We start from the raw sequence: 25,578 nt of genomic DNA on the forward strand, positions 1-25,578 counted from the left end.
TGGTACCCTTAAACACCAATAAAAAGCTTTCCCTTGACTTTCTTTAAAGCCAAAAGTACTAAAAATTATCGGTTAAGGAAGGCAGATCTGCAATTCATGAAGCCAGTAGCACCTAAATGCAAATAAAATCTCGAGTGGCGAGGTGATTTTGCTGTGTGAAGACGAAGTGCAACAGAATGAACCATATGTTACTTTGTATTATTCTTTTTCAATTGTCAAGTAATTACGATTAGAGATATTTTTGTATTTCAATTGTCAAGTAATTACGATTAGAGATATTGTTTGATTAAGAACATTATCCTCTCAAGCATCTTGTAGACAGAAGAGCGTATTTTGAAGGCTTCCAGGCTTGATGTAGAATTTCAAAAATGCATTTGGTAGGGTAGTTTAATTCTGGTGGACATGGAGCAATCTTGAGACTGGGATCGTGCACGCAAAGCCGTGGTCGCATCTCAACAAGAGCTGCATATTTAATACCAGCAACGACTTGCCTTGTAGCTTGCAAAATTTTGGTAGCAATGAGTCTGCAATGAAGAACAATTTTTCAAGTTAAAGAGCTAATGACGAAATTTGTTTACGCCTTAGCATTGATGTTCATAAATGTAAAGATTTCAATTTGACTGTAAAGTCTCAATGACGTAATTCTCAGTTACTTTTAATGTCGAAATATCATGCACTCGAAAGAAAGGTTTTTCAGAAGCATAAATAAAATTCATACAGATATGATTTTCCATTTAAACCAACTATCATAGCAAGGGATAAAGCATATTTCAATATAAAGTTAAGTTGAGGGTATTTGTAATGTAATTTTTGTGCGTTATAATGTATTCAAATTTAGGCTAGAGTTCTATAATTGCTTGTTCGGGAAAAAGATGCCTTGAATTAGATTATTACATTTCATGAATGCAAATACAGTGAAAAATATAATTCATAGTCACAATGATTAGTCTCATTAAAGTCTCACAATAGAAGAACAATTACCTTGAGTTGGTTTTCAAATTGTATTCTGTCACTGCAAAAGTCACTCCTTCTTGGAGAATGTCATCTTTTTCAATCTCATCTTTTGTCATTTCCACGATTCCTCCTGGCATTTGCTGTGCATAGCAAGACGTTGCAACAGCAAGCAGAAAAAAACACAACAATGAAGCTTGTCTTGCCATTTTGAAAACTTGAATGTTTACTTTCGAATATATATCGATCAGTGATATATTCACGCTGGAGCACAAGGTGAAGTTGTGGAAACGAATCGTCTGCATTTAAATGTATCTATGTTTTTTCAGGTTTACGTCTGCTGTTTACACCATATGGTATTCCACTACGATTTAGCAAACAAATTAGAGCATGCTTCGAAAGTATGCCAAATTCTGTAAACAAACTATGTGCAATATTTGTAAGTGCAGAGTTCTTTATTAAGAATCTGTTTTCTACACATTTCCAGAACGAATCAATCCTCCATATTTTTACCATCTATACAACATACCTGTCAATAAAGGAAGGAATACTTGAAGCATTTGTTGTAACGCACAGGACCAGAGGCGGCGCAAAGGGTTTATGAGGGGGATAGTTACCCCTTTCTGTTTAGAAATTAATTCAACAGCGTTAGGAAGGGCTAGATGATACTTTCTCCTAACAAAAATTCATCCGGTGCAAGGCACTGAAACGAGGCAAAGGGCGTGGTTTCACTGGTCAAGCCCATTACAGATCCACTCTGCAGTAGCTTGCGTCGCCACTGTGTAGGACACAATACAAGTGTGATAAATTTTTGGCATTCTTAAACATGTTAAGGAAGAAACTAACAAACAACCAAAGGCATAAAATTTTTATTTCGAATAAAGAGAGGGTAAAAGAATCCTAGCCGAACGAAAATAGATTATTTACTAGGTATGCTGTTAATGTGGAGCAAACGACATATTACTCGGGGTAAAAATGCTTCAAAAGTCATTTTTTAATCTTGACTTGACCGTCAATCCGTTATTCATGCTCAAAAGTTCAGCGTGCCTTCTATTTACAATTAATAAAGATTCCATAAAAAGATTTTTTACGTTGCTAATAGATATCGACAATGCTATTAGATATCGACAATGCTTTGAGGTGAAATAGAACATTCAGTTCCTTTTCATTTATCCAATGACGATGAAAGAGGGCACCCGTTCATCATTCATTTCTTGAGGCTGACATCATATTTACGAAAACAAATAGTGCTTAAGTAATATTGCAAAAGGGACCTATTATAACAGTTATCATTGACAGTATACGGGCAAGAAAATAACAAGACCCCACCGAAAAAAGGACATGACGCTGACAGCTTTTGCTGACTGGAAACTTTACTGTATGATGATGCTGGCATTACCATTATCAACATTGTCATTCTCATGTGGCTCTAGATTTCACTGCAAAACGCCTGAAATCAAATACATCAGCATGGATAAACTGACAAATATGACCTTGAATGGAACAGTGCTTAAGTCATTCCAAGCAAAGGACATTTCAGAATGCCAGAGATCTTGCCTCCATGAAGAAAAATGCCAGTCACTGAATGTCAATATCAGTACAGCGATTGGCCTGATATGCGACCTTTTGGACATCAATATCTATAGCAATTCGTCACTTCTTCTTCAGCAAAGTGGATCCGTTCACCTCTTTATTCCGGTATAGTTAAAAGCGATTAATTTATTCTTTGCAATTGAAAAGGAATAACTTTTATATGTTGATTACTTGCAAACTAAGAAGCTTGATGTTAGTAAATTTCTTTTTAGAATAAGTGCAAGAATAAACCATGCAAGAACAATGCAGTATGTGTGCCCAACTATCAGAACGACTCCTACAGCTGCGAATGTAAATCGAATGGAACATGGATAACGAAAGGGCTTCATTGTGAAACAATACTAAGTAAGTACGTAGAAAAAGATGAATAGCAGCATTATAAAGACTTTAAAAAAGCACCTTTGTCGACATTAAATGATAACATTATGACTGTAGCATCCCCATTATTTGTATTGAGCAATGAATATAGTATGGTCACAAATTTGGACTAAGTTTTTTGTTTTAAATAACGTGACACATGTTGTCTCAATGTAGCGAGAGGAAAATTTTAATTAGGGATGAAAATATTTTTTGCTTCACAAATTCTATTATGTCTACTTGTGTCATATGTCTACTCAAATAACACTTTTTTGCAGATGGATATTCCAGTGCCTTTGTTTACTGGTCATTCGACGATCCAGCAAGCCTTGCCCCCTTGACAAGCACAAACTTGGACATGTCATCATATGTAGCATCATCATGGACTCCGGTCTCGGAACCAGGTCGAAGACATCCGGTTGTAAAATGCAATGTGCCAGGCCATGCGCCTCCTTGCATGTATATTAAGTCAAATGTACCATGCCTTCAGTAAGAATGTATATTAATTTGCATTTATAATGTTTTGCATGCTATTAAAATTTTAATGAAAAGACCAAAATCCTTGAAAATTTGTCGGGTTTAGAATCTGTAGTCCGATGTTTTTATTTGCAGCATTTTTGGAACTTGTGAGCTGACAGTCACTTACAGTGTTTGGATCAAATATACAGAATTTGAAGCGTCAAGATCTGCTCCAGCATATGTATTCCATTCGTATGCTTTTAATCAACGTCGGGGCGTTCACTTCTCATCGAAAAGTGATGGAAAGTTTACTTTCGCTGTTTCCATTTCGTTAAGCAAACGATGGATTATTGAAGATTTTGGAGGAGCTGTTGTGAAGACAAACTGGAATCAGTTTACTTTTACAGTGGATGATAATGCAGGAAGTTGTGCCTTTGTCAACGGAGTGAAAGATGCCTGCCAGTCAACCCATGCTTCGGTCTCCTTGAGTGATTTGCAATCCAGTTTCAAAATTGGCGATTCCCCGTCTGCCGATATTGAGCCTGGTATTTATGTTGACGATTTGGCTGTTTGGCAAGTCATTCTTACTGAAGACGAAGTAAAAAACCTTTACGAACAAACAAAAGAGTGATTGTTTTTGACAAATTTTAGACTAAATTTGATGTAAAGTGCACTTATCGCTGAAAAGAAAGCAATATTCTCTATCGTAGAATGGAATAAAAAGAAAAGGAAATATTTGTTAGTGTTTCTTGAAAGCCACTTTATCTGGATATGGCAATTAATTTACCTAGATATTAATACAAAAAGACTTAATATATCTCAATTAAGTTGCCAATTTTTTGTCTTATTGCTTTGAAACAAGATCGAGAGAACATTAGAACAATACCAATACCCAAATAGCTCAACCTGATACGTTAATCATCAAGATTAGTTGATTATGTAAATTTACCGCTGTAAAATTATATACAGGTTCTTAATTTTTTGCGTCCATTCATTATTAATAATTTTATTATTTAAAATAAAGTTGATATTAACGTGTGACAAGCTGCTGTAGCAGTAATTCTATTTATGTTTTTCTTATGTTGTTGTTGCCATCTTGGCCATCTTGCCTAGATACCTTTTTCATAAAAATTGAAAAGAGAAATTGTAATTCTGGAAAAATTGAAAAGAAAAATTGTAACATCTAAGAGCAAAACTAATTTGAGAATACATTATAGACCACTTTTAACTCAAGATTGTCACATCTTCACACTCGTGCACTAGAGTTATTCAATGGTTGGTTTCCTGTTGCATGGTAGCGAACAATTCATACAAAGTTTATGACTATTAGGCCAAGGGTCTAATAAACTTATCTTAAGAATTGTTTTATTCTTGCAGACGTAGATGAAAGTGCTTTGATGCACTAATGAAATTACAGAAGAATAAGAATGATTTGCATTCCAACAGTCTTTATATAACTGAAAGCTAAATATTTCTTGATTACGAAAATAAGCAGTTCAATAAAAAAAAATTTTAATTAGAAATCATAAAAGTTTTTTAACGGTACATTACTATAATCACTTCCAAATCACTTAAATTATGAAAATAACAAAAGTTTCTCTGACTTACTGTAATGTTCAATAGTGTTGTTGCTAGAAAGTAAGGTGAATCATTTTTTGTATGAGGATAAAATGCTTGACAATTTCTCAAAACGATGCAAAAAAGGCAAATCGTTTCAACGGAAAAGCAGGCTACCCTCCTTTATTGAAATGGCCTGATTTGAATTCACAAGATTTTAATAGGAATTCAAGCAAAATACACATTTATTAAAGTTATGAAAAACTAGAAGCCAGTTGCAATTCATTTAAGGCTACTAGGAAACGGTACCACTAGCTTGAATTGTCGCTAAGTGATGGTAACCAAGAGACGATGAAAATGGCTCAATTGGGGATAAGAATCAGGGTCGGTAACTGTTTGCGAAAGGTAAAGCCCTCTTTCATTTGAACGCTTGTATGTGGAAGAAGATGGGAATTTTTTGACCAGGCGAAATGCGTTTAGTAAAGCGAAATTCTTTGCACACTTCAAATAATTTTATGATATGACGTCTCTGGTGATAACACATTCATGATTTCTGCTAAGCTACTTTAACTTTTACCAGCAAGCTCAAACTTACTCTTCAGCCAATATTTTTGGGCAATTTGCACAGCAGAGCACTGAGAGTGTGGTCGAAAACACGTTAAATTTGTTTGAAAACATGTATCGTGGTCATATGGTGCAAATAACGCATGGGAACCTGTGAAAACATTGGAAACTATAAAACGCTCCTCTCGCTCGTAAAAAATTACTGATCGACAAATATTCGAAAGTGAACATTCAAGTTTCAAAATGGCAAGACAAGCTTTATTGATGTGTTTCTTTCTGCTTGCTGTGGCAAGGTTTTGCTCTGCACAGCAAATGCCAGGAGGAATCGTGGAAATGACAAAAGATGAGATTGAAAAAGATGACATTCTCCACGCAGGAGTGACTTTTGCAGTGACAGAGTACAATTCCAAAACCAACTCGAGGTAATATTTCTTCAATCGAGAGTCTTGAATTTTTTATCATATATCATAGTTATCTTTTTATATTCATAAATTAGGTGTCTTGAACTGTCATTCATTTCAGACTTCTTTGCACAATTATAACTGAATCGCTTGTAACAAATAGATTTATTATCGTTATTGAAAAGTGCGAGATCCAACCTATTTTGTAGTCAAGCTTAGTTTACTTGTTTTGCACAGATGAATTCATTGAGGTTGAACATACTAGAGGGGTGAAGGAAAGGGATGACTCTTTACTTGAATAAGACAGGAAAGTCGTATGGAAATTGGGTCAAAGCCCGAGTTACTCGGGGTATATGACTTAACCGGATTCAACTGTGAAGTGATACTTGTTAAATACTTTCACTTCGCCAAACTAAAGCTTCTGATTGCTTTCCAGACTTATTGCTACAGAAATTTTACAAGCCACAAGACAGGTTGTTGCTGGCATCAAACATGTAGCCCTTGTTGAGTTGCGACCACGGCTTTGCGTGCATGATCCCAAACTCAAGATTGCTCCATGCCCACCACAGCTAAACTTGCCAACCAGATGTGTGTTTGACATCCTTCATCAAGCTTGGATGCCTTTGAAATACACAGTTCTGTCTACAAAGTGCTTTAGAGCGCAATGAACATAAATCTTAAGAATTTGTCTGTAAGCAAATTATAATTCATGAAGAAGAAAAGTAACACACTGTTATCTTTTTTAGACTGAATCTTTCTGATAGCAAAAGAGCAGATCCATCTACAGATTGCTAAATATACACTGTTGCCTGTTCTTGCAATCTAAACTGTTTTTTGTTTGAGAATCTGTTCGAGAAATGTTAAAAAAACATTTCTTTCTTTTTCTCTCTTTCTCTCTTTCTTTCTTTCTTTCTTTCTTTCTTTCTTTCTTTCTTTCTTTCTTTCTTTCTTTCTTTCTTTCTTTCTTTCTTTCTTTCTTTCTTTCTTTCATTCAAAACTGGCAATGAACTTTTTTTTACCACAAAAGCAATACCTAAGGATAGTTATCAAATGAAAGGTAATTGAATAATGGGAGCTTTTCCTAGCAAACTTGAAAATAGGCCTAGGCATAACCTTTGTATGGCAAAGCAACTTTTGCTTGCATTTGAAACGATTGAATTTGCTTGTAATTGATCCTTTAGTTGCTTTAAGCAAAACCATAGTCATTATCTGTCCTTTTTGCTCCGTGTTTAAAGCATGTTTAAGCATGCAGACAGCCAAGAGACGTACTAACGGTCACATGGCGCTATAAACGCGACTCCTATCTATTATGGCAACATGTGCTTTATGTTTTCGCTTTTTCGTGGCACTCTGAAATTTCAAAATATGATAGACTTATTGAACTGTTTCAAAGCAACCGTAGCTTAGCCATGTGCTTACACCCCGTTTATTATACACATTGATGACCAATTACAGTGGAATAGGGTGTGAAACGAAATAGTCAAAACCAAGCTAGCTGTAGCCATCGTTGGAAAAAAAGTAAAAGAGATCTAGAAACGCTTGGAAAGCGTGGTAAAAATCATTGTGCTTACCAAATCGACAAACAGCGGGATAAAAGACAACAAGATACAGAATGTTGCAGGTCTTCGATTCGTATACACAGAACAAGGGAATATTTTATACAATCCACTCAATACCAGGCAGTTCCTTAGGTTACACACTGGTCAGATTTTGTTACAAGAAAGCCGAACGTCGTGGCTTTAATTCACGATATTCAATAAATTTAACAGTTTGGCAAAATACCCACAGAAACAGAAACAGTTGTCACTAAAACAGGAACTACAATGTGACAAAGATTTCTTATCACTGGTAATATTAACCTAAAAAGGCGTTCCAAGAAAGTACTTCATGAAGATTGAATAAACTAACTGGGGAAAGATCAGTCCCTTTGTTGGAAGCTTATTCATATTTAAATCGAGCATTTACCAATCAGTGAGTGTGATTCCACTCAAATGCTCATTGATTGGCTAATATCTTCTAATTTCTTTAAAGGGATCTGAACTTCAACAAACATAAAAACGGAATAATGGGCAACAACATTGCCAAGCCCCGTTGTTAACAGATCCTTTTTCTATCGTTTCAAAAAGTGGCAACATATATGACAAAATTTCTTAAACAAAGGTTCACCCGATAATTTGCTATTTAATGATCACTAAAATCGTAATGATCATGATCAAATCACAACGAATTTTAAAAAGATGTAAAGTACTACCAATTATCAACGCCTTGTCCTCACAGGTCGGTGTAACGCTGAACCATTTGAAAAAGCACTAGTTTTGGATTTTGAATGTGATTCGTTTTGACTGTATTGCGCATGAGAACTTGATTTGGTTTTCTTTTTCACACTGTTGTTTCTATCGGTATTGCGATCGTCTACATTGGATGCTTTTGAACATTCGTGTCCTCCAGTTGAAGGCAAGTACTTGTCTAGCTTGCTTGGAACGTGGATTCCATTAGCATTGGCTTTTGAGCGGACTTTGGACGGGGGAACTGTGGTGACCTCGTCTCCTGACGTCACTTCCGAATCAGTTGCTGCGACACCTTGGGCTGTCATCAGATGCTTTTCAAGTTTGTTTAGAGATCCATCTAAAATAGTTTTTAAATTTCTAGCATCTCCGGTAATAGTGTTCAGGGAACGATCAAAGCTGTATCTCAGTTTGCCAAGTTCATCCTCCCGTTTTAAGAAAGTGTCTTCTAAACGCTGCCGGTCCTGTTGCTCTATCAGTAACTTGTGCCTGAGATTGACCACCTACAAAAATACCACACGACGCATAAAAGAGTGCAAACAAATTCGATGCAATATTATCCAGAACTTTGCTTGATTTACATTTGATAAGCATCTACATTTGATGTAGATGACCATAGCAATCTAAATTCTCTCGCAGTAAAAACTCTATCAACTAGCAAAAACATGAAAAAAATTACTAGAAAAAATCGCAAATGATCGTGGACAGGGAATTCAAATTTATGTCAAGCCTATAACACTTTAATCAATCAGCATTGCATTTGTAAATAATTCAATAAACAGTTATTCACGGCAATATAAAATTTATTTGAGAAGCTCTTATCTTAAACGTTTATCCTTCCATTTTTTCAAGGTATGATATAATACTTTCGCATATATGCCTAGGCCATGCATAATACAGACTCTCAAAAACAGTCTGACTTAAAAGACTCAGTAGGATGTTTTAATTGTGATATTAAATACGCTGATTTGCAGCATATATTCGCGGATGCTCAATATTCTACTCAATAAAGATTTTGTGAATTTAGTGCAATCAAATGAAATTATTGATTTTCAAGGTTCTATTGATTTGCAAAGAAACCAAATGTAAAAAAAATTCAACCTCGTCTTCAAGCCGAGTCATTCTATCTTGCTGTATTCTCTCTTTGTTCCGAATGTCCTTCTCTTTGAGCGCCTGTTCCATTTTTGACCTTTCTTGTGCTATGTCAATTTCTTGCATTCTTTGGTCAATTAAATTGCTGTCAATGTAAGATAAATACAATTAAAAAGGAAAGGCAACGATACGGCAGTGAGAGAGTAAGTAGCGCTTAACGCTAAAAGAAGAGATGAGTCTCTGTCTAAACTACAACATTTAAAGAAGGACAATTTATTCCTTTACGTGCCTCACTTTCTTCTTCGATTGAGCTTCGTTGACTTCCTTTCCCATGTGCTTTACCATTTTTTTCAGTTCATCGTTTTCTTTAGCAAGAACTCTCATGGATCTTTCGACTGAAGTCTTCTCATCTCTCAGCCCTTGCAGAAAATCGTCCATGCGACTTATTTCTAATTCCATTTTTTGATGCCTCTTTTTGTACTTTTCAATGTCCTCAGTTTTCCTGGCATTGCTTTTCTCTACAGCTTGAAGCGCCACTTTGCTCACTTTGGCCTCATCCTCCGCCCTAATGATACGCTCTTCAAGCAAACGCTTGTCACTTTGAAGTGAGCCTACCTTGTTGAGCAACTCGTCCACTGTTTTGTTTTGATCCCTGAATGACCTGTTAACCCTAGAAAGCTCCTCCTCAAGCTCAACAGCCTTGTGCTCAGCCGAATGATGTACCTTTACAAAAGAAAATTGTTAACACATTTATGGTATGGATAATAAAAACTGTGTTTAGTGGCAACCAAATTTAGTGGCAATATTTGAGCGAAACAATTTGGCATAAAAAAAATCCCATGTTATATAATCCCTTTTTAACTTCATTTCTGGTGCAAAGGCCGCTTGGCATGGATAAAATATCCAGTGATAGCATCTATAACTGTCCCAGTAAATTCTGTCACAAATCCACATTACCAAATCAACCAAAAATCAAATCAATCTCCCAAGAAAATGGACTGATGCGCAAGCCAAGTTCCAATAATCTTACTTTTATGAACGACGATCTAGATTGGAATGATTACGAAATACCCTGAGACTGTGGTAGCAAGTAAAGCAGACAATACCTCCTTTGTAAAGGCGATTTTATCCATTAGCTCTTCAGATGTCCGCTTGTAATTCGAAAGCTGGCTCTCAAGCGTATCAATAGATTTTTCCATTGCCTGCAATGCGCTTTCCTTATCCGATATCTTTCGTGTTAGCCTTCTGAGTTGATCTCTTAAATCTAGTATAGTGTTGTCTTGCCCTTTCATATTGTTCTCTAATGACCGAATATGATCTTCAAGCTGCTCTTTCTCAATCCTACCAGCTTCTGCACCGTTTAAAAGTTCGTCAATTTGATGTTCTAGCTCTAATACACGATGGGCAAATTTTTTATTATCTTCGATAAAACTGTCCAATTGATCTTTAAGAATTGTATTTTCATTACTGTAGTCTTCGACAGTTTGATGGAGGTGACGTGCTTCATCCTCAATCATCCTCCTGGCTCTTTCTGATTTTCCTTGCTTTGTTTCAAACTTGGTGACCTGGGCTCGTAAAACTTTCTTCTCTTCTTTCAATCGTGTATTTTCCTTCTCAGCGCGTTCAATGTCACTTTTAGCCTTTTGCAGCTCCTCTGCCTTAAGATGGATTTGTTTTTCCAAACCAGAAGACTTTGTCACTAGCTCCTTCCATTCCAGATCTTTTCTGCTCAGGTCCCTTTCCTGAAAAAAGTATTCTGATATTCATAAAGACGAAGGGATTAACAGTATTTTGATAATTATAAAGACAGAAACAGGCAAAGAAGTATACCGAGATAGATCGAGTGTTTTACTTTGTATCAAGACTTTCAGCGCTAATGAAAAATAATCTTCAACATAGAGATTAAGACTTAGACTTCGAGATTTACTTTATGACCCAGTCAAAACTTTACCTAGATCAATGACATCAAACAACTCGTAGTTTCTTTTTCTGTATCTTTGGCATATCGGAATTCATATTGTACAATTTAATTGCGACATCTCTGTATCCCTTACTTATAAAGTCAAAAAAAATTGCATATCAATGTAATAAGCATATTAATAATATTAAGGCATGTAGATTCTAAAGTATCCTTTACACCACATTTTGTAATCCAAAACAGATAGATCGAAATGATAAAAAAACGCATTATTTTACGGACAGATTCGGATAACATCGAAATGTGTGTAACTAAGGTTCAAATTCATTGACCAGGTGAATTCATCGCTTGCCTAAGATTAAAATTCATCATCTGGTATAATTTTCAAATCAAGTGTTTCATAGCAAAGTTTCATCATAAATATAGAGCCTCTCTGCGTGAAACCGAGTAAATACTTTCTTCATTAGTAAACAAGAAACTTACAAGTAATGAAATGGTTTCTTTGGTTCTATCAAATTGAACTTCCATGTGTTCTTTAGCCCGTTCGCTGGCTTGCAATGCTCGTTCTTCTTCTTTGAATTGATTTTGAAAAGATCTAACTTCATTTTCCAATTCTCCTATCCTAAGTTCTGCTGACTTTAACTTGTTTTGAATTTCTTCCTTCTCAACTTCACTTTCAGAGAACCTCTGGGCCAAATCACGAAGCTGCTTTTCTATGTGACTTGGGTCAATTTTCAAATCATCTAGAAATGATTCACGGATTAGCTTAGTAGCTTCAAGAATAAATATTGTTAGCAAAATTCCATCATATCCAAAGAAATTATGTAAAAACAGCCCGTCATATCGATGACCTGAGGAACTATGGGTATATACGAAAACACAAGTGCAGTTTGATCAAAATTATATCCACTACCAGCTCACAGAGGTATTTGTCTCTTCTTATTCATGGTACAGACTTTGAAGTGAATCAACAGATGCTGAGACTGGCCTAAGCCATCTGTCAGTTAGCTATTGGCCAAATAATAATGGTCTGAGTGGTATCGCCTAAGTGGTATCGTCAAATGTTGATAGGTTTTCACCTTAAGGCAACAAACAATAGACAGGAAAGAAACACAGACAAGCTAGAAGAAAAGGGAAGGAAATATTCTACCGCCAAAACCCACTAAAAATTTTGTTTGGTAATCAAGTGGAAAACAAATAAATTTTTAGAACAATTTAATCAAAACAATTGTTTCAAAGATCCCTCGGAATCATTATGAAATTATGACATACCATGATAACCAGATTCTACATCCTTCTCAAGCCATTCTTTCACTGGGCTGCTTGATTTAGCATTATTCATCCTTTTAGTATTTCCAGGTATGTTTACTCCAAATGACTTTTTTATGGCCTTTGATATCATGCTCAACTGCAGTTCTAAATCCATTTTCTCATCTTCAGTTTGAGCTAACTGGCTTTCCACTGCTTTCATTCTCGTTTCCAGACTTCTAACTTTAATGGCATATTCATCTTTCTCACCGGCCTCACTCCCAAGCAGACTCTCAAGTTCACTACAACGTTGTCTCAGTTTGGTCTCTGAGCTCGACAGCACATCAATGTCCTGCCGAAGTTGGTTCTCCAGCATATGTGTTTCGCTTTCCATCTGCTTTGCTCTATATGGAAACATATGTACAATACTCAGTCAGAATATACATCTAACGGCATATAAAGATTTTATATACGTTTTCATAAATGTTTCTGCTTTATTAGGCCTGATGTTATGTTGCGTAATGCATGCCTTTACAAGAACTGCGAATAAGATAAAACACGGTATAGGCAAGTTTTGATAAATAAACGGTAATAGTTGATATGCTCAAAGATTAGGGCAATAAGAAACGCTAAATATAACCAACCTCTATGTCAAAATATTACAAAGGCATTGCATATGTAACCATGCAAGTGAGCACATTTCAAGAAGCAGTGGAAAAAAGGATGCAAGGATTATTTTGGTTCATTGGTATAATTTCATTGATAGCGTCATTATATGTGTGAATTGACTAATTTCCCGCATTTCAGTGACTTATAAACGATAAAATCAACGATCATGCACTTCTAGAACTTACTTGTTTACCTAACTTATTTACATTGAATTTTGATTATGATATTGCAGAAACTACTCACAGCAAAATCGGATCATCAACTTGATCATATGACTTAACAATATACCAATTTTGTTTATCAGCTTCAACTTCTGGTTCGAACAGAGCATTTCTAGGATTCAATCCCATAGCAAAAAGGAGACGTGGTAATCAATTCCCCTGTTCGATTTCATTCAGAGGTGAAGTGAAATGCGGGTACCAAACAGCTGAGCGATAGAAACCGCATTACAACCGAAATGTTGAGGTTACAATCAAAACAGGGTATTAGATCCAAATCATTATTAAGAGGCTATGTGCTGCAATTTCTTGAAAACAAAAGCTGCAGGTCTTGTTTGATTGACTTCAGAAACAATGGATTCAATAGCTTTCTGCCAATATGCTCTAATAAGAAAAAGTTTTAATCTCGGCAAAGAAACAGAATGAATACATTCCCTGCAGAAGCAAATACGAACCTTCTCATTTCTCTGCCAACATCAGATTTTAATTGCTCTCTATCAGACATCAACTGAGATATGGTCTGTTTTAACTCAAATAGCTCTTTTCTAAGCTCAGAATTCACACTCTCATCTTTTGCGGCCTTTTCCTTTACCATTAAGTTGTTCTTCCGCTGTTGATTAGCTTCTGCTGTCAGGTTCTTCACTTGCTTCTCGTATTCTCCCAGCTCTTTTTCAAGCTTAATCTTGCTCTGTTCTGATTCATTCAACATATCTTTGACCTGTGTGAAGCACCAGAAATTCATTGCAAAATATTTGAATAGGATGATTTGCCAACATAATGATCATTAGCAGGTTCTGCATCGCCAAATGACACAAAAAAGGTTGCTTATTATATGCAGTAATATTTTATAATGAAAGCTAAAAAGGACATTATTGGCCAAATTCGGTCTATTGGCCGAACTATTAAATAAAGAATTATAAGGTGATGCACGCCTGTGTACACATCGTCCTATGCAATAAAAGCTTTAATAATTTGAGACAACGAGTAATTAGGGAAAAAAAGTAAATTAGGAAAAAGCCAACGATTTTTCTACAGAAAGGCTGAGCGTGATCAAAACATGAAAAATATTAAAAAAATACTGATGAAAAAACGAGATTGGGAAAATCCTTTGGTAGAAAACAAAAAATGTTCATAAACCATATTTTACTATAAACTTGCCCGAGACACGTTTAGGAAAACCCTCTTTGCTGGCTTCTTAAAAAACAAACAGAGAAAAACAATCTACCTCGAAAAGATCATGCTGCAGTGTCTCCTTCATAGTGTCCGATTTAAAAATTAGATCTTCGCTTGCACTGACTTTCAACTGGAGCTCTAGCTTTTCCTTTTCACTAGCTGCAAACTGCTCTCTTAATTCATCATACTGCTTTGACAATGAAACCCGTTCTAAGGTCTCATCGCTGAGCCGTGCTTGTAATTCATTCAATTCTTTACGAGCAAGACTCGACAAATTATCAGACTCCTTTACTTTTTGGTTAGCATCATTAAGTTCAACACGAAGTTTATCTCGTGCCTCTTCGTGTATCTTGACTTGCAGTTTATATTCTTCGTAATTTTTTTCTTTCCTTGTTATCTCATTTTCGAGTTCTTCTATCCTCTTCTTAAGTTCGTGTGCTTCCTCGTATCTAAGAACTCTGTAAACAGAAATATAAGTTTGAGAATATAAGTTTTAGCTCTCTGTAGGCTCAAACTTACCCCAGCACTTCATAAGACATTGATTACCCTAAACAATTCCTGTCGTGTCTTATAAAATTCACGAGAGTTCCAGTTTAAGTAGCCCAGTGTAGGCAGCATAAGCACCCTAATTTGAACAAGATTCTAACTTTGCCTTTTCAGATAGACCCAACAAAAGGAGCCCAAACAAAGCGAAAATACATATTACAGACAAACAAGGATGTAAAGGGCGAGTTCTTTTTAAAACAGCTGCAAGAAATGCTACTCTGCTTTGTTTGTTTTATGTTTTGACTATCTATGAATTGAGTAATTTATAGATTGTTTCAAGGGATATAAAATGGGGATTACAACACATATAAATAACTTGTATTTTCTATCAGATATTCCTTGCATTTCTGTCCCTTGATACAGCCAGGGGTGTAGGTGTGCTATTTAAAGAATATGGCCTTTTCATAAAAGATACCCCCAAAACAATAAAAGTAAGTAGAACTTGTTTAATGATTGACTTTTATCAAGTACCATCTACCACCATCTTAACCCTGTGACACCTTGAAAAAGCTGAATTCCTTTGCAAATTGAATAGCATTTGAATTTACATGCCAAATTTATATACCGGCCATACCTCAAATATCAACCTATCTATTAATTTTTGCAAGTTTTCTGTCAAAGGTGTCCAAAAGTATAAATTCCTCATGTATTTTTGCAAAATTAGAGCATTATGGAAGATTCAAGAAGATTTCATTAATGGTGCAAATGTCTCACCTTAATTCTTCTAACTTTTTTCTTGTTTTTTGCAATTCAGCATCTATCTGAGAGCAGTTTTCCTGGAATTGGAAAGATTATGATTTAAATTTGGCTCAAGAGTTGCAAAATTGTGTGATATGTGCACATGCATTAAAAGACTTAATATATTTGTTTTTATTTAATTGAAAATTAGGAAGAAGACTCACTCAGGTTTTAAGATGATCTTTATATCTTAAAATTTGCTGTGTTAACAGAGTCATATTTTTAAACACCATTATGGATGCATTTTATGTTGCTAGGTCAGTTTTAATAGCAGCAACTGCTGACTTGCTTTTACAGTATAATAAATTGATCAAGAGCATCACATGATTTGTTCAGTTTTAAAGAGGAGGCAGAACCGAGTGCAAGTCTGGCAGAAGAGTTGGAAACCATTTGGACCTTGTTAATTGAGTTTTTAGAAAAATTAAATATATTTAAAAGTAAATGCCTGATGAGGTTTATTTATGTGACAAATTTTGTGGAATCCGCTCTCCAGCCTCCCATTATTAGAAACTTTTGAAAAATAGCATAAATCAATCATTCATCACATTCTTTGTTTTGATAGTGTATCCTCAACCACCCAAACAAATTAATCCTGTATAATTAGCTGAATCCTAATGCTACAAAGTTTAGAATTTTCAACTCTGATTTCAAATCTTTGAAAATGTTTATCAAATATTGTTTCCAGCTTTAACTACTTACAACTTGATATTATAATTCCATTGAAATGAGGTATTTTTAAATTCTGCAAACCTAACTTAAAAGCTAGAAAGTTACTTTGATTTTATACAATATTTAGATTTATTACCTCTACCTCATCAATGAGACAGTCAATCTGTGAAAGAATCAATGTACATATATTTAAAAATTCAAATTTAATTGTAATACACATTTTAAATGTGTATAAAAATACAAACTTAATAGATTATTTACTTCTCAATATAAAATTATTTATGTACTTTGTTGATTTATAAACTTTGATTTTACATGAAGCAAGGGTTGTGATTTGATCAAATTTTATTTCTGACAATAAACTATAGACAATTACTATCATATAAATCACAACATTTCATTGCGTTTGCGTGATATAATTATATACCCTTTGGCAAAACAAAATAATTGTATGATGGAAACTAGCATAGTCCTATGGCTGAAATACAATGCATGTGTCTAAACTTTGACATAGTTCTGAGAGCAAACTTAGTTTTGCATTATCCTAATGTTTGATTTTCTCAGAAGACAATGTTGACTTTGAATTCCATTAGCTAAAACATCACATTCAATGTATTTGGCTACTGCAAGATTCAAACAAATATTTGTTATATAGTCGAGTTTCAAATGCCTTATACTCTATATGGAGTCTTATCTTCCTATATTTAAACTCTTTGTGTCTATAGGACTGATGTCTAATAAGGATTTGAAGTCTAGGAAGATTTTGTAGAATCTGATTAAGTCAACTGCCAGACATAATTACCTTGCTGTTTTGTTTCCATGGCCAATTTGATCCATTTTCGTCTCTTTTTGAAAAGGTTTTCCAGCCCTCATCAATGTCACTCGGCTCCCCGGTCATTTTGCAGCTTCTTGTCACAGATAACTGTGGTCTTGTCAAATGTTTTCAAATATGGACATGTGTAGAAGTAGTGTGCTTGAATCGTTTTCAACTTCCAGCAAAGAGTTCAACGGAAGATATCTCCCATTGACTAAGACCTTGAGACAAACAATATCCCTTTTGTTATCAGATTATATCTTCTATTTTACGGGCAAAGACATTCAAATTTTTTTGAATGCTTTCTATGTGTTTATTCATTAACGAATGTGTGTCAACTGTATTGTTATCTAAACCAACGTTTTATCTTCATGCTCGAGCTCAGAAACTTATCGCATAATAGAATGCACCATGATTGATCTTCTTGGAAAACGCATACAATGAACAATGTTTTGAAATGATATGGCGATATCTAAACTCAAAGTTTGACATTTCATCACTTAAACTTATGATCCTGTATCATTTTTAGGCAGCAGGTACAACAAACTACACAAATTATAGAGGAATGTGATATCACAATTTGATTAAAGTAGGTCAAACAAACCGTCGGTTTACCTCCTATTTTATTCAAGGCCAGTGAGCCAGCTCGACTTGCCTACATCATAACAGAGAATTTTATTCAAGCTTTCTGTTGGATTTCATCCTCTTTGAATCTCCCGAAACAAGCAGGATCAGGAATCAAAATAGTTCCTTTGTTATGGTAGCAGGTAATTCGCCCAGTGAAACCATTTCATTCATCTTTCACAAATTTGCAAATCCTGTGTTCAAATAAAAGCGCCAAATCTCCCTTCTAATTATTCCCGAAGGGGATGTCAATGCCGAGGAAGCCCCATTCTCTCTGATGGACACCACAGGTGAACACAGAGGCTACAAGCCAAAGGGGGGTTAGGGTTATCATTAGGGTTAGGGTTAGGGTAAGGATCAGGGCACGGCTCAGGTTCAGGGTTGGGGTTAAGTTGAGGGGGATAGGGTTATGGCACTTTTTGGCGAGGTGAAACATAAATGAAATCTATTCTTACTTTGGACCAGCGGCGGATCCAGAAAAATATTGAAGGAGGGGTAGTTGCTAGTCAGGGCGCTGAAAATTTTTAGAAATTGATGATGAGTGTGCGCTGTATTCACTTTGTAAGAAAATTTTTCACAATAATGTTGTATACATTGAGGAAATCTTTGAAGTAAATTAAGCTAGAAGTCTCAGAAACGTTTTCACGAGGGGCGATTCACTATTGCAAATAACATACGAGATTTTCCCTAAAACAAAAGGATTTCTAGGGATTTTCAGATAAAACAATAGGATTTTCACAAAAGGTGTACGAGATTTTCTATGAGTGATTTGCCCCTTGCTTTTTCACCTACTTTCCATTTTTCAAAAGGGGCGCAAAATTTCCAAAAGGGGCGCTAGACTTGCTTCAACTCGGTGAGGGAGGGGCAACTGCCCCTAGTTCCGCCCCCTTAGTTCGCCACTGCTTTGGACAGCCAAATGTACGACGTGTAAATCTGAAACCATTTCGTTTTTTCAAGAGCACTTGATTCTTCATAAATTGCTACAAGTCTTGTCAGTTTGAGAAGGCATTATTGAAAACTACACTCCTCTGCCTCATTTGCAAGCTCAGTGAAATTTTTTCAGTAGGTCAGAAGAATGTGTACAGAAAAAAAATAAGCATTTGGTTGTGTCTATGTAGAGATTGATTTATTTGTTGTCTACAGAGAACGAGAGCAACAAATCAATATTTGTTGTTAACTCAGGGGTATACTGGGTTTTTGGACATCTGCAAGCTAATAGTAATGTCAATGTTGATCGAGATGGGCATGCAGTTTTAAATACAATAGTGCCAAGAGTTTTGTCGATGTATAAAAGAGAGTTTTGTAGAATTTCCTAAAGCAGTTCACTTTCTTCATTGTAAAAATGGTTTTCTATCTTTTATGCACTTCTATTTTATACAGGCGCGGATCTAGCCAAAATTTTGACCGGTTTTGGGGTGCTATCTCTGAATTTTCATTACCAGTGCACCTTTTAGCAATATTTATGTACCACGGGGGCGGCGCCAATAAATTCAAAGTGATAGCTTTATTAGACTAAAAAACCGTTATTTGAAAATTGCACTAAAATGCTTCACAATATTTTATGCCTATGATTTTATGGGGCAATCGTTATGCTAACGGCACATTGGATGGGCTGGCGATAAGCTGTCAGAGGCTCTAGATGTATCTGAAAGAAGAGGCTTTCCTGCGAGCGAAGCTTTCCTCCCCCCACCCTTTAGATAAGCTAAAAATACATTTCAGAATATCTCTTGCAGTGATTTCCTTGCAATACTTTAAAACATTTTGCTATTTCTTAGGCATGCTTCTAGTACGTTTGATTGATAAGGCCCCATAGACCTTATTGGAAATTGAGCAATAACAGGATTTGTCGCACTTTCCTTTTCTTTTGTTCTTTTTGTTTTCTTCAAATAGATTTTTTGCAAAAAAAGGGGGACTGAAGCCTCCCAGCCCCCCCTCTGGCGCCGCCCACGTACCATTATCATACAGTGCCCCATGTATACCATTAACAAAAATGTGCACTGGTAGTAAAAATTCATGAGGTTAGTAAATTGTAATTTGTTTCAGTTCAAGACCTCAGATTCTCATTTGCATCCATATTCCATTTTGTGTCAGGTTGCGACATATGATAACTGAGCGTCCACACTTTTGCACTATGGATATCGATTTTGAGTATGCATTTTAGCCACCGGTTTTTTTCGCATAAGGGAAACTGGAGCATAGATAGCATACTCCAAACTGTAACTTCAAGTGGCCACTGATTTCTTCGATTTTGAATTCCTCGGATACTTTGGGATGAAATATGAATTAGAAAACTCTTTGCAATCTTTGCAAAAATGGAGAGCTGTCGTTAAGAAATTTAAGAATTGTGTGGGGCTTCAATTCAGTATGTAAACAGAGGACATTTAGCCTGGGACAAAAGCAGCAATGTGGCAATTGTAATTTTAGGTAAAAATTAAACTGAGAATTTGACCGGTTTTCTGAAACCTGTGCAACCGGTCTTGATCCGCGCCTGTTATACCTGATACCCCCACATTTTAAAGCAAATTCTAGACCCACAGTTTAAAAACTTTAGATATGATGTTTCTATCTTAGTCAAAAGTTAAGAAGCAATTGATACTGTGTTATCAAAATATTGATATTTTTCCATTCTTTTTTTAATCTGTAACCTCCGTGCTCTTTAATTTCTTCCCAGACAAATGGACTTAGCCGAACTTCAGCCATTGAAATGTATGATTCCGAAGTGAAAAGTGAGTTTAGTCAGTTTGTTAGTTTTTTGCAGGTATTTCCCTGTCTAAAGGAGGTTGCTGCAACAAGTGTTGTGGTTATTCTTTACCAACTCCCCAAAAAATGCATAAAGGAGCTCTTTAGCGACAGGGTGTTGTAGATAAGGACATATCAGGTTTTCTTGTTAAGAAACTCGCTTCGCAGAGGAACCTCTTATACCAAAATAAGACTATAATGTAGAAACTCGCGCATAAGAGTTTTCTAACGTTTCTTCCCTAAAGAAAATATGGTGTTTTGGGGACAAATTGACTACACCGTTCTACTTTTGACACTCAAGCCTACGTGGAAACATGAATGGAAACTGCTTTAAAGATAAGAATGTCATGCTTCGTCCACGTTCTATTTACAGGTAAATTTCGACAGTAATGGAAAAATGCCAAATCGAAAGGGCACCTTGCGAGCGTGCATTCTTTTAAACATGGAGAATGTCTTTCAAGGGTGATTTGATCAGTCTTCTGAAGATAATGTCAGTTTTTGAATGCAAACAACTTCATTTCATCAGAAACAGAAACTCTGAAGGATTTCATGAAGACTGTGTTGCACGAGGGCCCACAGGAACGGGACTGCTGTTGGCGACCTCTAGAAGCCACACAAAAGACCACACCCGTGGCCACACCGTTTATAGTTGCATTTTCATTTAAGATTCACTGCTATGTATATGAAGACATTAAAACAACTTACCGACACTAACAGGCTGGTAGAAATTGCTTATTCATGAGGAAATCAATAGGATTATACAGGGTCAGGTGACATCGTCAAGTAGTGCATTTGTACAACCAAACATCCATCGGCTTTTTAAAAGGAGCTGCTGATCCCAGCCCCCAAAAAACAATCCCTCTAAATTTTTACGAGGGGGCGCATGTCTCTGATAAAAACTTCCTGAGCAAAAATCGTGAAAACTCTAAGCAGTCAACCAAAAAAGGTTTCTTGCAGGAGGATTGAGGGAGGGGATTGGGATTAGGAGAGGCGAAAGGTCTGGGGCCTGTGCTCCGATGGATCCCGGAATAATCTAACTACAACGCAAAAAGCTACTTCTTTAACCAACTTATATAGAATCAACTTATATATATAGAATCAACCCCTTTAAGTGGAGGTACCAGGTATTTTGGCGTCATTGCGTGATCGGCGTATTTTCGATGCGTGAATTCGTAAAACAAATTTTTATTTTGCGTGAATGCGGTAAAAGACCTCGCGCGTGACCCGTAAATCAGCATTACTCATGACGTGTTTGCGTGAAAATGACTGCTGCAAACAAATTTCGAAGTAGAGTGTCGTTTTTACAAGCAAAAAGTCTTGATTTTCGGTACCAAACAAGATAAATGTCTCTATTACACTCATTTTTTTATAATAAACAAAGGTCGATGTTGAGTACTCCAGTCTCTTAATGTTCTGGAAATTTAAATGCTCGCTGTTTCTTTAGAGTTTGCTGATTATGATGTCATGAATGATGTTATGAAATGTTCGTGACCTTTTTTCACGTCAAGAGATTCGCTTAGGTTCTGACGCTGTATTTAAACGTGGGAAGTATATTTTTATCCGTTGTGTCTTAAGTTCTAGACCATGAGGGCAATCATGTTCTGGATTTTACAAAATTTCGCTGTTCTCAGTTTTATCACGATTTAATAGTTTCTTAATTATTTTTCTTCGAGTACTGAAGTTTTTTAATTTTTTCTGACTGTCTGGTACTCGTTTCTTAAATGAATGTATGCAGATATTCCAATGCTGATGGGTCTGCCAACAAGAAATTACTCCTAGTTGATAGTTATTTAAAATTCAGAGAGCTTCTAGGGGGCGTGATCTTGAAATTAAATTTCTAGTACCGTGAAAGTGTGATTTGCAATTATTTTACGCGTGATTGCGTGATTCAGCATGGATACCTGATACCCCCTTAGATATGTCATAGATAAAAACAAAGATTATGTGTCCTCGATGCATGAATACAATGTTTTTGCACAATCTTGTTAAAATCCTTAAAAACGTTGCTGTGTGTAACGAAATATTGGGCGTTCCACTGAGTACTAGGGACGCAGGCTACTGTTTACTAGCTGGAACGGTACACAATCTTTTAGTTAGAAGGGTGACGTAAGTTCGTCAAAGAGAGTTATTGGAACAAACGATGGAAGTAGTCTTACTGGCTCATAGAAAAAGCAGCGAGTTTAAATACAGTAGAGAAACATAAACAAGCAGCACTTTATATTTTATGCCATGGGCCACTGTAATGTTCATGCCTCGATAGCATTACCTTGGCCTCCATTCCATTTATGATTAGCCAATGAATGAATGTTATAGTATCAACAGCCAATGACAGACACAATTCAACAAGTATATGACTGAACTCAATAAATTAAACATGACTGCGTTATAATTAACTATTTACGAGCTGTTAACTCCAACAATAACAACTTCTTATATAGATCTATATTTACACTTTTAAAGGTTTGTAGAACTGCCCCGCCCTTTGTTTTCTTTTTTTCATGAATGAAACCATTCATACGACGATAGAACTACTGCTTCTCAGTCGAGCTTCGGAGTTTGATAGAAACCTCGCTGATTTTGGGGTTGTCCTCGGTGTTTTTTCCGCACATATTCTTGACTGTCCTTCTGATAGCTCTTCTTAGAACACGCAAACGTAGGATGTAGTTTATTGGCCTTAGCATTGCTCCGGCTACTACAAATAAGTAGGTCAGGTCTCTCATTGCGTGGATGAGTAAGCAGTTACAATCCGTGCAGTTATTCATGTAAACAATCATGAGAACAGTTGGAAGGTAACTTATCAGAAAAACAACCAACATGAGCAGCAAGGTTTTCGTTACTCTACGTTCCCCTGCTTGGCTTAAACCATTCTTTCCACTCAATCTTTTAAGAGACTTGCAGTTGCTATCACTTCTAGTAACTGAGTACCTTCCGCGTCTTTTTCCGTTGAGAATCATTCGCCTGTGGTAAACTGCTAGCATTATGACCATAAGGATGAACGAGAAAACGACTGTCGTACACGAGAAAACTACTAAGCACTGAATAAAGCCGACCTTAAAGTAGCTCATGCTGAGTGCAATTGATAAAATCCAAGTGCTGGCTGCAATCAAAGCTGTATGCCATGTTTTCTTGTGTTTAAGATGATTGAAAGGTTTGATCAATGCCCAAAGTCTTTCTACGCTTAACAAACCTACTGTTATTACAGCCACGCCACTGAATATAAAGAATGTAATATGAGACAACTTCTTCTCCGTTCCAGATAGAGGTAGGCCAAGTCCTTCTTTGAGGACATAATTGAAAGACAAAGAATCAACGACCAAGCCAGTAAAAAGGTCTGAAAGAGCGATGTTGAAAATTGCCTTAAAAAACATTGGCTTAAAGCTACTCCCTTTGCTTTTCAGAATTGTAAACAGTATCACGGCGTTCAGTATAACAGTGACTACCATCAAACATGCAGTGGTCCCGGCTGTAAAGAACGATAAAGCTGGAACATTGTGAGTGATTCCACATTGCTTTGCTTCCCCCATTTTTACTTGATAAACTGCCGTTCGGGCGAATAAAAGCACGTTCTAAAAAGATGCACTTGATTTTATTCTGCTCGTCATGGCTTCTGGCAACGTGGTTGATACAAGGTGAACTTGGCAGGCCTTGTTTTTGCGTGGACATTCAAATGGTCAGTGGAGCAGGTGACAGAATTGTGAGCTTCTACAAACTCCGTATAAAGAAGTCACAGGTACTTTACATGAGCACGTTTCGAGTACGATTCAGGCACGATAACGGGGGCTTTACATTCCCAAATAGGGACGAGCCTTTTGTTGCACGTTACACATGTTTACCAAGTGTAATGATACACGGGGGCCACTGTTTCAAAACAGGCCCTCAGAGGCTTTTCAGATTGTCGTCTCAAAGATCTTCAAACAATAGGACATTAGTATATTACCCACATTTTTGAACAGGTGGATGTGTGATGTTTTAATTTGTTATCTGTTTTTTGCAGGTGAAACTTTGTATTTCAGTTTTTTTCGGAGATTCATTACATGATAAGATAGCAGGTTTAAGCCCCGCTGTCATTGTTTTTTTAAATTTTAATTTTGATTTTAACACTTACGGTTTCTCCAGATTTTTGTATTCCTTTTCTGAATTTTCTTTTCAATTTTTTTTCTTGTTTTGAAATGGTCTTCAAACCGCCAACTAATCTATAGCAAAAGGGAATTTAAACAACAAAGCAACTTTTCAGGTGAAAAAAACTATTCCAAAAGTTTCTATTAAAAGACAAGGAGGTTATTTCCTCAATTCGTATATGGATTGACAATTTGACTGAAGTAAAGTACTTTTTGTCTTGCTGCCTACTCTCATACTATATAGTTTTAAAGTTGCCTTGCAATGTGAGGAAATTGGATTCGGTTTCTTATAAAATGCATCCCTGTAAGAAGTGACAATAGCTCCATAGTACATGGCGATGTTCAAGATTACCGCGTGTGCGTGGTTGATTTTTGTTCATAAAAGCTTTAAGAATATTAGGAATTTGCCAAATAAGTCTCTGGCGCAAATAAAATAGAAAATAGCACGGAAAGATGGTAACATATCTTACTGAATCACTTTTCATCAGTAAAATAAAAAGTGTCTCGAGAACATCTGGCCTAATGTACGAGCTTTAAACTTTCTCCCCCGTAACTCCAGTTTTGAAGCCATGCTACTTAAAGATAGTAGGCCACTGATAAAACGCAACCACAACAATAAATAAAAAGCAGGCTAGAAGGTTTTTCACTCAGAAAGCCATGAAGCACGTGTTTAGCGTTAATCTAGTGGATTTAGATTCATTTACATTTCAAAACAACAACGCCAGAAGCAAAAACCGGCAATGAAGATTGATTTATACAACCAAAAAGTCGTTTTTTAATCGTTTCTTTTACTTATTTTGCAGTTAAAGTTCTTTTGAATAGAAAAATTGTCAAATACAAGAAAA

General features: G+C 36.1%; 5 protein-coding genes across 7 annotated transcripts; 2 read left to right on the top strand and 3 right to left on the bottom strand.

Annotated features, from left to right (window-relative positions):
* Positions 1-188: 188 nt before the first annotated feature.
* LOC135691475 (cystatin J-like) lies at positions 189-1,239 on the bottom strand. Its single transcript, XM_089110579.1, has 2 exons — positions 982-1,239; positions 189-524 (listed from the first exon to the last, which is right to left on the bottom strand). The coding sequence occupies exons 1-2, from the start codon at positions 1,158-1,160 to the stop codon at positions 296-298; spliced, it is 408 nt and encodes a 135-aa protein (XP_088966705.1). The 5' UTR covers positions 1,161-1,239; the 3' UTR covers positions 189-295.
* Positions 1,240-1,319: 80 nt separating this feature from the next.
* LOC135692299 (uncharacterized) lies at positions 1,320-5,448 on the top strand. Its single transcript, XM_065210407.2, has 4 exons — positions 1,320-2,649; positions 2,757-2,889; positions 3,180-3,390; positions 3,514-5,448. The coding sequence occupies exons 1-4, from the start codon at positions 2,293-2,295 to the stop codon at positions 3,989-3,991; spliced, it is 1,179 nt and encodes a 392-aa protein (XP_065066479.2). The 5' UTR covers positions 1,320-2,292; the 3' UTR covers positions 3,992-5,448.
* A 143-nt stretch (positions 5,449-5,591) lies between these two features.
* LOC135685452 (cystatin J-like) lies at positions 5,592-6,608 on the top strand. Its single transcript, XM_089110580.1, has 2 exons — positions 5,592-5,903; positions 6,319-6,608. The coding sequence occupies exons 1-2, from the start codon at positions 5,725-5,727 to the stop codon at positions 6,548-6,550; spliced, it is 411 nt and encodes a 136-aa protein (XP_088966706.1). The 5' UTR covers positions 5,592-5,724; the 3' UTR covers positions 6,551-6,608.
* A 499-nt stretch (positions 6,609-7,107) lies between these two features.
* Positions 7,108-18,196, bottom strand: LOC135685430 (uncharacterized). Of its 3 annotated transcripts, none has more exons than XM_065201372.2 (12): positions 17,868-18,196; positions 17,241-17,473; positions 16,575-16,601; positions 15,746-15,807; positions 14,538-14,943; positions 13,768-14,030; positions 12,450-12,829; positions 11,661-11,920; positions 10,366-11,001; positions 9,549-9,982; positions 9,269-9,404; positions 7,108-8,670 (listed from the first exon to the last, which is right to left on the bottom strand). In XM_065201372.2, exons 2-12 carry the CDS (start codon positions 17,334-17,336, stop codon positions 8,140-8,142), a joined length of 3,231 nt encoding a protein of 1,076 aa, XP_065057444.2. In that variant the 5' UTR covers positions 17,337-17,473; positions 17,868-18,196; the 3' UTR covers positions 7,108-8,139. The 3 variants fall into 3 exon arrangements, with proteins under 3 accessions (XP_065057444.2, XP_088966704.1, XP_065057451.2); XM_089110578.1 differs by having other exon boundaries at positions 17,857-18,196; XM_065201379.2 differs by lacking the exon at positions 16,575-16,601 and having other exon boundaries at positions 7,109-8,670; positions 17,868-18,192.
* A 4,757-nt stretch (positions 18,197-22,953) lies between these two features.
* On the bottom strand, positions 22,954-24,863 carry LOC135685445 (uncharacterized). Its single transcript, XM_065201390.2, has one exon. The coding sequence runs from the start codon at positions 24,137-24,139 to the stop codon at positions 23,144-23,146; it is 996 nt and encodes a 331-aa protein (XP_065057462.1). The 5' UTR covers positions 24,140-24,863; the 3' UTR covers positions 22,954-23,143.
* Positions 24,864-25,578: the final 715 nt, after the last annotated feature.

This window comes from Rhopilema esculentum, chromosome 10 (assembly GCF_057945365.1).
Source record: "Rhopilema esculentum isolate cy_ngs chromosome 10, ASM5794536v1, whole genome shotgun sequence".
Taxonomy (NCBI): domain Eukaryota; kingdom Metazoa; phylum Cnidaria; class Scyphozoa; order Rhizostomeae; family Rhizostomatidae; genus Rhopilema; species Rhopilema esculentum.

Coding starts and splice junctions, on each gene's coding strand:
- LOC135691475 (XM_089110579.1), bottom strand. CDS start 1,160: ATGGCAAGACAAGCTTCATTGTTGTGTTTTTTTCTGCTTGCTGTTGCA. Junction 525..981: donor AATTTGAAAACCAACTCAAG/GTAATTGTTCTT, acceptor TCTTCATTGCAG/ACTCATTGCTACCAAAATTT.
- LOC135692299 (XM_065210407.2), top strand. CDS start 2,293: ATGACGCTGACAGCTTTTGCTGACTGGAAACTTTACTGTATGATGATG. Junction 2,650..2,756: donor CCGTTCACCTCTTTATTCCG/GTATAGTTAAAA, acceptor ATTTCTTTTTAG/AATAAGTGCAAGAATAAACC. Junction 3,391..3,513: donor TCAAATGTACCATGCCTTCA/GTAAGAATGTAT, acceptor TTTTATTTGCAG/CATTTTTGGAACTTGTGAGC.
- LOC135685452 (XM_089110580.1), top strand. CDS start 5,725: ATGGCAAGACAAGCTTTATTGATGTGTTTCTTTCTGCTTGCTGTGGCA. Junction 5,904..6,318: donor AATTCCAAAACCAACTCGAG/GTAATATTTCTT, acceptor ATTGCTTTCCAG/ACTTATTGCTACAGAAATTT.
- LOC135685430 (XM_065201372.2), bottom strand. CDS start 17,336: ATGACCGGGGAGCCGAGTGACATTGATGAGGGCTGGAAAACCTTTTCA. Junction 14,031..14,537: donor TGCAGCATGATCTTTTCGAG/GTAGATTGTTTT, acceptor TGCTTCACACAG/GTCAAAGATATGTTGAATGA. Junction 9,405..9,548: donor CAATCGAAGAAGAAAGTGAG/GCACGTAAAGGA, acceptor TTACATTGACAG/CAATTTAATTGACCAAAGAA.
- LOC135685445 (XM_065201390.2), bottom strand. CDS start 24,139: ATGGGGGAAGCAAAGCAATGTGGAATCACTCACAATGTTCCAGCTTTA.